This window comes from Anopheles cruzii, chromosome X (assembly GCF_943734635.1).
Source record: "Anopheles cruzii chromosome X, idAnoCruzAS_RS32_06, whole genome shotgun sequence".
In the NCBI taxonomy this organism is placed as follows: Eukaryota; Metazoa; Arthropoda; class Insecta; order Diptera; family Culicidae; genus Anopheles; species Anopheles cruzii.
In genome coordinates this window covers 11,883,033-11,896,474 of record NC_069143.1, presented here as the reverse complement: position 1 = coordinate 11,896,474, position 13,442 = coordinate 11,883,033, and the positions used below count along the sequence as shown (strand labels likewise).

The following is a 13,442-nucleotide window of genomic DNA, read 5'->3' as shown; positions in this document are numbered from 1 at the left end:
AGTAGCGACAACCTAGAGTAGCCTTTTGACTGCTTCACATCAATTCGCTGTTTTGTACTGTTTCAATATTTATTGTTTTTATATTACTGCATGCTATGCCTTTGAGTTTGACAATGTTTTACATACTGCATTACAAAGTGTTTTTCACTTGATAAATTCTTGCAAATGAGTTGCGTCCTACTTCGACTTTTTTCTGTTTCTGCGCCGATCATAATCATGCCCCATGGTTCGGGTTTCAATATTGTTTGCACTGTAAAACTTCTAATGCTGATTAACAGCATGCGAACTCATTTAGGTTTTTTTCCTTTTAAACTTTTCTACCATCGCCTATGTATCTCTGCTGTTTATATTCAAACCACCTCATAATTGATTGCTGGTTGGTTGGTTGGTCACCTATTGGTTTGGGAAATTAATGTTATTGAAGAATGTGGAACCAAAAATGTTAAACGAGGTTTGTTTGCTAATTGAGAAAAAACTAATTTGAGATTGTGGTATTACATCAACTTCTCATTATGTGTGATTCATGATTGCAGATTGCATATTGTGCATATCGCCACGCCAATCGAAAAATGGAAAGCATCTTAAATAAAGTTTTGAAATTCACGCAAAAAATGTCGATTGCTTTTTAGCCAGCCTTATAAGTACAAGTTGGAGTTGCAAACTATTATTGTAACGAGTTCAAAGGTCTAAAAGAGCGAGATGCTTCTCTGATGGGCAGGGATTGTATTCGCATTTTCAGTAGGTCAAAACAAGTTCTTCTTCTTAATTGTTTTTCTCGAATGAATAGTTAGTTTCGTATCTTTACGCTGTGAGCATAGTTGATGTTCATAGTGTCTACTGGCACCATTTTCTAATTCTGGCACCATGATGTCCGAGAATAGGTCCGATAGGGAAGAAGGACACAATAAATTTGGGCTAAATTTGCCATACTTGATTTTACATATTATACTTCAGATGTCACAAATTAAGAAATCAACCGAATCAGTATACATACAAGGTGTGCCTACAATAATGTAATTTGTGGTTTATTCCTTCGGGTGCGTGGGGCTAAGGGTTTGTTTGAATTAATTGTTGGTACTAATCCGAAGCAATGAATAGAAAGAAGTAGAAAAAACAAGATCAAAAATGATAATGATATCCGTAGATATTTTTGTGTATTCAAACTATGCTTCTTAATTATTGACACCCTTTTGGAAGCAGGCATCGTACACATCGAACGTCCATTGAAAGCTTTAAAATGCTCATAATAGTTCCGGAGCTACTTCAGGGTACCGGTATAAAAAAAACTTCATACATGGGATCACAACCACCCCTGACGTGAGGTGCAATACACGCTTCTTCACATATTCTGTATGCATACCCCATAGCACGAATACGAAAGTTTCCTACATTCATCTTCAGTTTAATGTAACTAAAATTAAATGACAGTGAACGAGGAACAGAGAGCGAAATTGAAAAATGAACTTAGAAAAGCCCTACATAATGGGCAAAGATTAATTGTTGTCTACAAGAACCAGCAGACAAATGTATGGGCGGGACTGGCAACCGTACACGGCGGCATCATTTACCTACCATATTTGATGGCCGGTGCCGTCAGTTTGACGGAGGAGCGCGAATGTACCAACAAGCAATTCATTGGCTGTCCGTCGAGTTGACGGTTATGGTAAGCATCGACGGCCTTTTCGGCATCCCGGAGTGTTCGGTATATGACTTCGGCCACACCGGGACGCACCAATCGTGACTCAAGCAAGTCGCCGATATCCTCGAATAGTTCCTGGTCGAAGTAAAGCAAAACATAAACAGGGTTATTCAATCCGGAACCCGGAAATCTATCTATAACCAATGGCTCTGTAATGCATACCTTAATGTCCAGCTGGGTTACGCTGCTGTGCAAGTTGCTAACTACGATGCGGTAGCCATGGATGGGTGGCGATGGCGGCGAATGAAACCGATACGAAACCGAAGGCGACCCGCCAACCGTTGGTTGCCTTTGCTGGTGAAGGTTATGATGCAGTTCGTCCGGCATCTTGGAGAAGATACCCATCGATTCGCCCGGGTTGGGTGCGCGCTCGAGTCGTGCACGCATCGTCAATGACAAATGCGGTGGGTGTTGATGGTCAACAGCGATGTTTGTGATGGTTGGCGATGAACAGCGCGTCCGAAGGATGCCCCGCGGGTGGTTCACATCGGGTGCTTTATACTGCGTGTGCATCGGTTGCGAGATGTGCGTTATCGTTAAATTTGGACGACGGGACGGCAGCTCGTAGCAATCGAATGGATCACTAGCCCAACTGGAACTGGGTGCGGAGACCGTTGGTGGAGGCGAAGTGCGAACGCTGCGGAAAGTCGGCAGGGGCGGCATGGTACTCGGGAGTGAGAAAATGTCATTGCGAACTGTGCGCTTAAGTGACGAAACAGCCATCTGACGACCGTGATCGCCATCTTCGTCCACCTCCATCTCTTCCAAACCTGTACTGCGACTCATGATTCGATAGTTAACCAACGCTTCCTTCGGCGGCTTCAGTACGTGAAAATTGCGTGCGACCAGGTGACCAGCCGCCGAGTGCCCTTTCTTACCCGTACCGTTGCTGCTCGCCGGGGGAGCTGCTGGAACGCGATCTTTGCCCTTTCTCAGTAAGCGCAGTCGCGCGTCCCCTGCAGTGCGCGTTATCTCCACCAGCTTGTCACGAGCATCCCGGATTTTGGCACGGTTCTTCTGAATGATCTTCAGTCGCGCGTCTACCACCGGTGTGGGCCTGCGCTCAGTGTGAGCCATGTTTTCCGCAGTCTCACCGCTGCGGCCAAAACCACGCCTCGTATTGGCAGCTTTTTTCCTCACGGTTGCCGTTGTTCCGGTGTTTCTTGCCTGGACAGACTTGACGTTGGTAGACTTGATACGCCTGTTGTCCACTCTCTTAACGGAACGGCCCCCTTTCTTCTGCCTGATGATATCATCAAGACTTAGGCCAAGGACGTCCATGGCGCGTCAATCAAACTTTTATTCCGCGCTGTATTTGGTTTCGATGGCTTCGGTTTGTGTGCTGCCGGACGCGTCGCCAAAATAGCTACAAATTGGTTCCCAAGTGGTCGAATGCGGGGCTATTATTTCTTTGATTTAACAGTATGGCACACTCCTCGTGGAAATATTTGAGACCGGATGTAGTATGGTAAAAATGCCAATCGTCGACGTGAGTTCGAGATCTTACAACAGAGTTAATTGGTCCATCAACGACACGGGCAAGCTTGAACAATCTTGTTCACTAGAGTCAGTTACCTAACAGCATCGCCGTATCTTGCTTACATAAAGTCAGAGCATGTTGGGACAGTTGATGAAATGACAAAACAATTAGGAGTGCAAATAACACCAACAGGACCAACGATAATATTATTGGCTTTTCTTTGCTATTACGAATTTAGTTGAATAGTAAATAAATGGTAGTAAATAAGTTGAATAGTGAATATGAGATGTCATCAACACAACTACATCCTCTCTAGGTGCTTAACTTTTCTATATAGAGTTTGGTAAGGGCGAAGACAGTTGTCTCGAACCTTATCGAATTATATTACAGAGTGTAATGAAGTGTACATATAAGTATAACTTTATTTCGGTGTGTTAACCCCCAAAGATGTCTAACTTAATACGTCACATTTTTGGATACTGCTTTGTGAGCAGAAAAACGATGTTCAATGTTGCGACATCTTGATGAAAAATTCTACGTGATTGAATCGAACTCGAAAAATAAAGATAAGATATACGTACCACGATTCGAGAAACAACACACAGCATCTTTTCTTACGCTGTGTATGTGTCCTTTTCAAATGTCATTGCGTTTACACGTCCATGTACTGTACTGGATGTGAAAAATAGAGAATATTAATGCGCGTGATAAAAATACATATCACAAAAAGAGATTTCTTCATACAAACCCAACAATATTATTTTCGTAAATGAGAGCAATGCTACAACATGCTTCTAGGCGTTTTAGGCGGCCATAAGGCTTATTCTTCATGGACATAACCACGCAGTATTTGTGATCACATCGAGTGAGAGCGCGCTGTCAAACTGCCTGTTGCTGGCAATGTGTGTTGTTTACTGTTTGCCGTCGTTTAAGATATAAATTTTCAACCTATGAGCTTCTAGAAATAAATTTTCCGTGTAAAACAGCAAGACCAAAAAGATCCGACGATGGCACAACGATTCCCACAGCCTGGGGGATCATCACAACGCCCTAGCTACGCACCCGGCGCAATTGGTCCGTCCGTGATGCGTTCGTACGGCCCGGCTTCCGGTTTTGGAGTATGTTACTATTCTGGATCGCGCTTCCGTTCGCGCTCTAACGCTCAATTTGAATACTTTCCTTTTCGTTGCCACTTTTATACACAGGCGAGAGGTTATATGTCGCACCACCAGCCACTGGGAGGGCCACCTCAACCCAGTCATATGCATCAGCAGCGTCCATTACATAGTGGTTTTCCCGGAGGTAGCAGTGGCAGTGGAGTGATTCGTGGTTCATCCGTGCCTGGCGTTTCTTCGGGAGGAAAACGAACTGGCGATCGTAACTTGACGGCCCCTCAGAAGCAATAGTAAGCGTACCTAGACAAACTGAGAAGAACAAGTATCTTCTCAGTTTTTGTTGTTGTTGTTGTTGTTGTATTGATTTCCGTTTCTCTTGCTAGTGGCGAATTTCAGGCAAAGCGACGGAGAAAACTAGGGGATAAAATTTTGCCACAGAAAGTGCGCGAGCTTGTGCCGGAGTCGCAGGCTTACATGGATTTGCTGGCGTTCGAACGGAAACTTGATGCGACCATCACGCGCAAACGGCTAGATATTCAGGAGGTTCTGAAGCGTCCAATGAAACAGCGACGCAAGCTTCGCATTTTTATTTCGAATACTTTCTATCCATGTCGGGAGTCGGATTTTGAAGGTCATGTTGCCACGTCGGATGCACGGCCTGGCGCATCGTGGGAGTTGCGGGTCGAGGGTCGCCTGCTTGAAGACGTAAAACCGGAAGCGGGAAAGATGAAGCGGAAGTTCAGCAGCTTCTTCAAATCACTTGTGATTGAGCTAGACAAAGAGCAGTACGGTCCGGACAATCATTTGGTTGAGTGGCACCGTATGCACCAGACGCAGGAAACGGACGGCTTTCAGGTGAAGCGGCCAGGCGACCGCAATGTACGTTGCACAATTCTACTGTTGCTCGACTATCAGCCGCTGCAGTTTAAACTTGATCCGCGGCTGGCACGGTTGCTGGGTGTCCACACCCAAACCAGACCAATTATTATCTCAGCGCTTTGGCAGTACATTAAAAAGCACCGGCTACAAGATGCGCACGAACGTGAGTTTGTCACGTGCGACAAGTACCTGGAGCAGATTTTTGGTTGCACACGCATGAAGTTTGCCGAGATACCGCAGCGTTTAAGTCCGCTGTTACATGCGCCAGACCCGATCGTTATAAACCATCTGATAGCGGTTGAGGGCGGGCAGGAAATGGGGAGCAACAAACAAACCGCTTGCTACGACATTGACGTCGAGGTGGACGACAGTCTGAAGCAGCAGATGAACAGCTTCCTGATGAGCACCGCAAGCCAGCAAGAAATACAAACGCTCGACGGCAAGATTCACGACACCGTGGAGACGATCAATGCCCTGAAGACGAACCGCGAGTTTTATCTTAGTTTCGCCAAGGATCCCCAAACGTTTACGCACCGGTGGATCGTGTCACAGCAGCGGGACTTGAAGGTAATGGCGGATGTGGTTGGCAACCCGGAGGAGGAACGACGTGCCGAATTTTACTATCAACCCTGGACACAAGAAGCTGTGTCGCGCTACTTCTTTGCGAAAGTCAACCAAAAGAGGACTGAGGTAGGGCAATCGGTTGGCATACGAAACTCCTAGTTACCGTGCAGATAATTCCCTTTTGCTTGTGTTGAACGCAGTGAACTTTTGCTAGTACAATGGCACAAATGAAAAAACCGTAACTTCGTAACAAAATGTGCATTTAGATTTTTCCCATTGGTATTTGTAACGATTAATGTTGTAGCCAACTTTGTGTGTATTGCCGCATTTAGTTTTATGTTATACCAACCGATCTACGTCCGAGCTTACTCGTTGATGTTGTTATGATGAAGGATGATTGGATAAATATATTTTTGAATCATAGACAGCTATGTAAGGGATAACTAAAAACAGAATCACGTTGTAATTCAGCTGCAACTTATATCGATAGTAGATAAATAATAAAACATCGTAAAAGAGTAACAGATGAATAACCTGATTTTGCGGTTCTCACTTAATAGCATTGGAAAAAGACTACTTAAAAAACAAACCGCGCAGCACGCTCCATGTAGTGCTGAAGAATACCATTTGCCATTGATTGTACAAACCAAGAACTATAAAATAAACAGTATGCCGTCAGAGTTTTTCAAATATCTTTTTAACGAATGTCCTTTATAACATTTCTTGAAATTTCCATATAACACAATTCGTTTGTATAGTATGTTTGTATGTAGCAGCTGGATTAGAGAGATTCAACTCGTCTCAATTGAACGGTTCTCCAAAACTCCAGCTCTGTGGAGTTTCCTAGAGCTTCGGTTTTCCCACTCGCTGTATGGTTTATCAATTTGCAATGTTGAGTCATAGCAAAGTGACGCATCGGAAATTTCATTAAGCACTTGTTAATTTCCTCGACATTGAGCAACTTGAGTTCGACGCAACATATGATGATGCTGTGAATGAGGATCCCCTTACGCTCAGCATAGAACGCTATTCCGAAGACCTTTTTAATGAAACCCGTTTTAACGTCGATCCATGATGGCGGGCTGAATTGGAAACAGAAAGCAATCTTTGTACAGGCCAAGGAGCCCGAACGACCACGCCTACCGAGCTGTCGTCTACACTCATCGAAGCGCATGCCTATGCCTAACCGCACCAGGAGCGCGGGGTGGCCGAGAGATGGATGCTCGACGTCGCTCAGGGCAACGCCTACCGGACAGACGGGTGGACGCCATGCGCGCCATGAGACGGACTCCGAAGAGTGCTGGGCACAACGAGGACGAACTGTTCCACGCGTTTCGAAGGCGAAGAAACAAGGTCACACCACTCTTTAGGCTCGTTGTTTTAATTCAGAATCATGGTGAAAGACACAACTTCCCCACTTCGCACTGCTTGGCAAGCTTCTGGGCGAGTGTGCGCGTTGTGAGGTAGCAGAAAGTTGATAAGAAAGCCCAGGATGCTTTGGCAAGCTTTGCCTTTCCGAAGAAGCTTTCCGAACGATGTGCTTCCACCGGAAGCGAGAACCGGGGGCTTTGCATTGCGAGCTGAGTGTGTACCAGGCTCCTCACCTGTAGCGTAGCGTTTTTCTTAGTTGAAACCCTTCGCCAGACGCCAAAACAAGGTAACGTGGCCAAAATATCAAAATGAGGAGGGACAAATGGACAGCTAGAGCCATATCGGTTTCCACAATCCGATTTCCGACGTTCAGACCACGGCGTCCGTTCGGCGACATCCGGACGAGCATCCAAGAAAATTTTTGTTAGCCTGACGATGCTTCCATCTAGCCTCGTAGAAGGTCGACCTCGTGCGCCTCAATCGCACACGTTCAATTGCATCGCATCGTCAAATATCAATATCTCTCACACCTAGGCCAGGCCACTGCTGATGTGACGAAAGCCAGGTCGGCCGCCACTCAGGTAGCTAATTGATGGTACGTCGCTGGGACACCGGTGCGATGCGGATAGCGCGCAGTCTTCACTTCTTCGACGTAGTGGCCACCCGAGCAGCAGCCCATTTATCTTTTTCTGCCCGCAGCCTTCCGGGGGTTCCTCTACTTCCGGGTGATGATGCCATTTGTCTTATCTTGCCTTATTGGCTAATCGCCGAGCCCGCAACGGACCGTTAGCCAGCATTCCCGGGCGCCCGGGGTGTGTCATACCGTCGATAAATCGTCTCGTCGTCTGACGTTTGCGGTCGATTCGGTCCGGGATTTTTACATCCAAATCCGATCCGATGGCCGCAAATCGGAGCTTCCTGAGTTCGCCGCTGGACGCCAGGTAGACACTAGCGGTGTCTCCCGGTGGGTTCCTTCCATATCGCAGGCCACACACCCGGGTACACCCGGTTAAGGGAAGCGTAAATTGACGGAAGATGTGCCGTCCGCTCCACAAGGTAGCACAGTGCTAGATTTCGGAAAAAATGAGCGCCTCACCGGTCTGCGTAGGAGCTTCGTAACGACCAGCCCGGGGTCGGGTGTGTAGCGTGCCCGGAAACGGGGCCCCGCCAACGTGTCGTGTGTCAAATAAATGAGCCAAACGATAAATCTTCCATCGGGCTGATCCTGAGACGAGGGTCCTTCGGGAGAGCGAACATCTGACGCGTGAACGACCGCCGTCGGCACTACGTGTGTTGAAGCCTAGCGTACCTTGCACCCGCAGGGACCCTGTGCACTGTACCGAGTACCAAGTCCTGCGAGTATCCTGCAGCCGCAGTGCACTGTAGTTGATCCAGCCCGTCGCCAGACCAGATTACGCGTCCGGCGTCACAGCGAAAGAAAGTGTTCTGGGTGTCCCGGGGTGGAGGGGGTGGTTTGCAGCGTTGCTCTGCAACCCACTGAATGGGTTGGCGCCCTTCCGAGCGGAACGATTAGGTTCGCATGAAAATTCCTTATCCTTTCCCCGGCCTGCTTCGCTGTGGATCGCGCTTGTGTCGGTCGGCCTATTTTACGTCCGAAGGTGCCCAATAGGCGGGCCCCGGCGTGCGCATAAGTCAAATCACCGTTAAATGATGTGATATGTGTTCCACTCTCGCGGCCTCTCGACCTTTTATTAGGCCGTTCCCTGGCTGGGCCCTAACGGCCGCTGGAATCGCAGGTTGTTCCGCATGAGACGACTTGTACAGGGTGATCCATTACTCAAGTGTTTGGGACTTCGAAGATCCGGATCCGGCCGGACCAAATATCGACTGTCGGGCTGTCATGGCTGTTTGGTACGTAGGGTGCCGTCCTGTTGAAATCGAATGTCGTTCATCGTTTCAGCTTCAGCTTTCGCCGAAGAACCAATCCTCAAGCAAAGCCATTTCAAAGTGTTTACTAACCTAAACACTTTAACAAGTCAAAGTGTTTACTAAATGTTTAAAATTTCCACAGTATTCCAGTCAAGCAAACGGTCATGGATGGATCACCCTGATGACGAAAAGACTGAAAGATGCAGAGCATAAAGCAAGCAATAGAAAACTCAAACCGATATCGTCCGGCCCTGATGTTGAGGGCCTTGGGTGGTTTAAAACTCAGAAAGGCACGCACGGGTACGGACCGCACCCGCGAGACAGCACGAATGTAACTGTCAGAATCGGCCATCACTCAGGAGATCGTGACGGAGGAAGTAATGTTCCGGGCGGGGTTTCGGAACCAAGACAGACGAGGGCTCAGGGATCGATGTTCGCCGGGTTGGACGCTATCTTGGCAGAACACCCACAGTCGTCGGTCAGTCGGCCTCGAAGGAAGCCTCTCAAGATAGTCAAGCCTCGCCGGTAAATTGGCGGCCGTTAATTGAAATCGGCAAATCGAGTTCGAGTCGTTCGAGCCCAAAAACTAACTCCCAATACGCCGACCCGGCGCCTTGATGGTGATGCGTATCGTTTGACGTTGGTTTTGACAGCTTTCGCGGAGTGTGGATCACTTGTCCTCCCCGGTGACCGGTGCCAAGAGCGGTTCCGAATGGCAGTGAAAATGGAAATCTTGATTATCATTATTGTTATGGTAAGACAATCCCCCCGTACTCATCAGCAGGAACGGGTAAAATTGTCTGTCGACACCACGTAGGGAGCAATGCAGGGCTCGCGGCGCGCCAGGTTGATGGCACGATATCCTCATTAAGCTGAGGACCACTCCAGGCGGCGCGTGCAAACGCAGTTGGGATGGCGAAGTAAAGGCGAAGAGCCGTTCGCCTTCACTTCGGAAGCTTCCCAGCTCGAGCCAAGACGCAATGAAATTTGGTTGTAAATTTTTCATCACCAACCGGGTAGTGCCGACCAACGGAACAACGTTCCAAGTGTACAGAAGCCACATGGTCCAGGCGGGATGCTTCCATGGTGTCTGGTGTCTAGTGCGCGTACCGTACGAAGGGCCAGATCACCTGAGTCTGAGCCTTCTTGTTTTACTGAAACTCTGACTACAGACAAAAAATTGTGAAGCGTACCTGCTAAAACTTGGAATACTCGGTTAGACTTGGAAGGAGTACCATCAGTACGATCCACACACTGTCTGGGGTATAGAGGGTGATCCATCAAGTGTTTCGACTTAAGACTACCGATCATTTGACTTTTAAAACGTCAAACTTCATACTAAAAAATGGGGAAACATTTTGTAAAACTTTTGACATTTACGAAATGGGACGCTAAACGCTTGCAGAAATGTGGGGAGTATTAAAAAACTTATTTCCAAAGTAGTGAGGTCTTCAACTCGGCTTCGAAAATAAAGAAGGAACCGCCGTAATCATCGAATATATAAGAGCTTATCTCACACTCCATTACGTTTGGACTCGGTTTTGAGTATTTTGATCTGAATAACCTACGTTGTAGACCCCTGGAAGTCCCTAATTGTTGCTGGCAGTCGAATGCAATCCTAGGCTCTGGCTCGGGGCCTATCCATCTTACTAGGTCACCAGGTCTCGCCATAGCTACACCTCACGAATCACGGCGCGCCACGGTGAACGGGCCGTTTGTTTTTGCCCCCACCCCCTTGGGGGCCCTGGGCTTGGCTGCTGCAATGTCATCTGCCGCCGACGACGACGACGACAAGGACGAAGCATTAATCATGTTTTACGGTTTGAGTCAAGTTGCCGCCGTAATCCGCTATTCATTTGTGTGTCAAGATGCTGTCGGCGAACCTTGCTGCCTTTACATGGTCCCCGGGAGTGGTGGGCGTGGTGGGTGCCATGCTTCACCAGTTCAGCCGGCAGCCAGCCAGCCAGCCAGCCAGCCAGCATCCGTCATTTTCGAGCGAGCAACAATTAACCTTCGTAATTAAATTTCTTCCCGTAATCTCATCGCTTTTTATGTGGCTGGGGTCGGGGTTTGGGGGACGGAGCTGGTTGGCGAGGCTAGCTTGAGTTGTTGAGAAGCGCGGTGGAATTGTGCTTGTGGCGCATTTTATGGTTTTCCGGTACGCCGGAGTCCTGCCGGACTCTGCTGCTAGCCATCACACCGCAAGGGGGGCAAGGCCGCGGGGTATGTGGAGTTGGTGATGGTTGGGGATGGGAACGCCATTGGTTTCGGAGCGGGAATGAGCTGGGCAGCATAATGAAACATTAAGGACGGGTTCCCTCCTCCCGACGAGCGCGACGAGCGAATGATTCTGTCACGAGCGGTCCTCAACAGTGACAGTGTGACAGTGGCGTGTCGGGCAGGATGATTGGGAGGGGCTGGAAGAGGGTGTGTGGGCGGCGAGGACACCCCACGCCGCGCGGCCCCCGGCCCCTGGTCTCCGGTTGCCCAGCATCCGCGTTGAACTGGGCGTTGAAATTTCGGGCACCACTTAGCACTGGAGCAAGGTCGAGCGCAGCATAGAAATCGTGCTGGGCGCCGGGTGCGCAACATTAATGGGTTAATGTGGGTGAATGCGCTGGCATGCACAGTAACCATGCTGCACGCAAAAAAAAACAAACCGGGGTGCTCTGCCGACGCCGTTCCGACGCGCGCGTCTAATGATTTCCGCTTCGGGCTGTCCGTTGCAAGTTCTGCTGCGGGTTTGAGGATCGCTTCTTGCGTTGTTGTTGTTTTGGGGAGTGATTTAATTTAGTATTTGATGCCCGTAACATTGCACACGGGCACCACGATGGTGCCTCGTTGATAGTATGGTCTTGATTGCGTTTTACAGCACCATTTTTGTGCATGTCTTTTCGCTTGAAAAGACTGTGTCCAATGATTGTACTAAAATTTAGTACAACGTCTACTAGAGCTCCATGGCCACTAGCTGCACCAAACCAAACCTAGCTGTGTCGTGTGGATGCTCGCGTTACGGGCCGCAACTGATGCTATAAACCAAAACTCTGTTGCACAACAGTACCAGTTAGCTCTCCGATTGGGGTCCGCCGGTCTTGAACTTTGGACATTGGTCACCCCAACCACTGACAGCACGACACTACAAACCTGGTAAGCGCTCTCTAGTCGTAGTCTGCGAGTCTGGGATACAAACGCCACGTGTTGTTTTGTCCGTAACAGTAACTTATCCTCGCACATCCTGGGGTTGTTCCTGGGGACTACGGGTTTATTCCCCTTGGTTCGATGTCCGGGTGCCGGCAACGGACTATATGGTACAATTGCGAGAGGACCGGAGGACGAACTCATCGTAGTTACTAGCAACATATGCAAATCTCTGGTACGCACCACCCGGGGGCAGCCAAAGTTTCTACGTTGGCCGTAAGACACGCTGCCTGGACGGACTCCCGGAGTTCCCGGAGCTGAATAAATTGTGTCATCATAATTCGCGTCCGAATTTGTTTCAACCTGGCACGCCGGGACCCGGACCAACCCGGACCACCAACCGATGTCCGTTCCATGCTAATGGAGTGATAGAAAAGTTTCTCATTATCTCCGGCCTCTGCCTCCGGGCGGCGCGGACGGTCCCCCCCCCCTTGATAACTCGAGCGCGCAAACCACGGAAGCGGTTTTTGGGATGCCTTCGTCGTCGTCGTCGTCGGTGTCGGTGTCGGTGCTGTTGGGCCCCGAGTAGGGGTAGGGAGTCCCGAAAGGTCGAACGGAGAAACTCTGAGCCCTGTGTCATCCGTGTGGTTGTACCGGAATTTATTATTGCTCCACTTTGTAGCTCAGCCGGCCCGTTTCGTGCCCAACTCATCCGAGAACCGAGATATGGCCGGGTCTTCCGAAGGGATTTCCGGGGAGAGTCGTGCGGGTTTGCGGGCACTGTGTCGACCCTCCGGGCGTGGAATCCATAATTGCAGCATTACCGTGCCGGTGCCCGATTGGATTCTTGAAATTCTTCAACCCTCCCCAGGGCCTTGTCGTCTGCTTCACGGACATCTGTGTCAGCTACTTCGGGCGCCGTTAAATTATTAGTTTCGGAAGATCAGCCCGCGGGTCTGCCGGGCCGACTGTGTCATAATTGTCGTACCGATATAGATCGTCAGAACTCGCACCAGGCGAACCAGACCTAGGCCTAGTACGTGACATCCAGTGTACCCACATTCCAACAGAGGCACGTTAGTTTTTGCGCAACCTGTGGATCCAGCCGGATAGCGAGGCCAAAGTCCAGGACTGTGGACCACGATAGCTGAAGCGGGACTAGCAGCGGGATGTGCCTTGTTACTTAATGGACCTCTCTCTCAATGGATCGCTCAGACTCAGCAGGATGGATGGATGAATAGGCAGCGGAAGTAAACGAAGGCGCCAAACGGTCCGGCAGTGCGTGGTGGTGGTGTCGGTGCACCGT

The 13,442-nt window shown here is 49.1% G+C and overlaps 2 protein-coding genes across 2 annotated transcripts; one reads left to right on the top strand and one right to left on the bottom strand.

Moving 5' to 3' along the window:
- Positions 1 to 62: 62 nt before the first annotated feature.
- Positions 63 to 3,148, bottom strand: LOC128270559 (uncharacterized). Its single transcript, XM_053007973.1, has 3 exons — positions 1,862 to 3,148; positions 1,573 to 1,774; positions 63 to 393 (listed from the first exon to the last, which is right to left on the bottom strand). Exons 1-3 carry the CDS (start codon positions 2,978 to 2,980, stop codon positions 308 to 310), a joined length of 1,407 nt encoding a protein of 468 aa, XP_052863933.1. The 5' UTR covers positions 2,981 to 3,148; the 3' UTR covers positions 63 to 307.
- Positions 3,149 to 4,441: 1,293 nt separating this feature from the next.
- On the top strand, positions 4,442 to 6,321 carry LOC128270065 (brahma-associated protein of 60 kDa-like). The gene is made up of 2 exons (XM_053007473.1): positions 4,442 to 4,584; positions 4,678 to 6,321. The coding sequence occupies exons 1-2, from the start codon at positions 4,442 to 4,444 to the stop codon at positions 5,894 to 5,896; spliced, it is 1,362 nt and encodes a 453-aa protein (XP_052863433.1). The 3' UTR covers positions 5,897 to 6,321.
- The last annotated feature ends 7,121 nt before the right edge of the window (positions 6,322 to 13,442 follow it).

Excerpts from the sequence above, each read along its gene's own strand:
- LOC128270065 (XM_053007473.1), top strand. The coding sequence starts at position 4,442 with ATGCATCAGCAGCGTCCATTACATAGTGGTTTTCCCGGAGGTAGCAGT. Across the intron at positions 4,585-4,677 it reads ACGGCCCCTCAGAAGCAATA|TGGCGAATTTCAGGCAAAGC; the intron begins GTAAGCGTACCT and ends TTCTCTTGCTAG.
- LOC128270559 (XM_053007973.1), bottom strand. The coding sequence starts at position 2,980 with ATGGACGTCCTTGGCCTAAGTCTTGATGATATCATCAGGCAGAAGAAA. Across the intron at positions 1,775-1,861 it reads TAACCCAGCTGGACATTAAG|GAACTATTCGAGGATATCGG; the intron begins GTATGCATTACA and ends TACTTCGACCAG. Across the intron at positions 394-1,572 it reads GGCACCGGCCATCAAATATG|GTGACCAACCAACCAACCAG; the intron begins GTAGGTAAATGA and ends CCAAACCAATAG.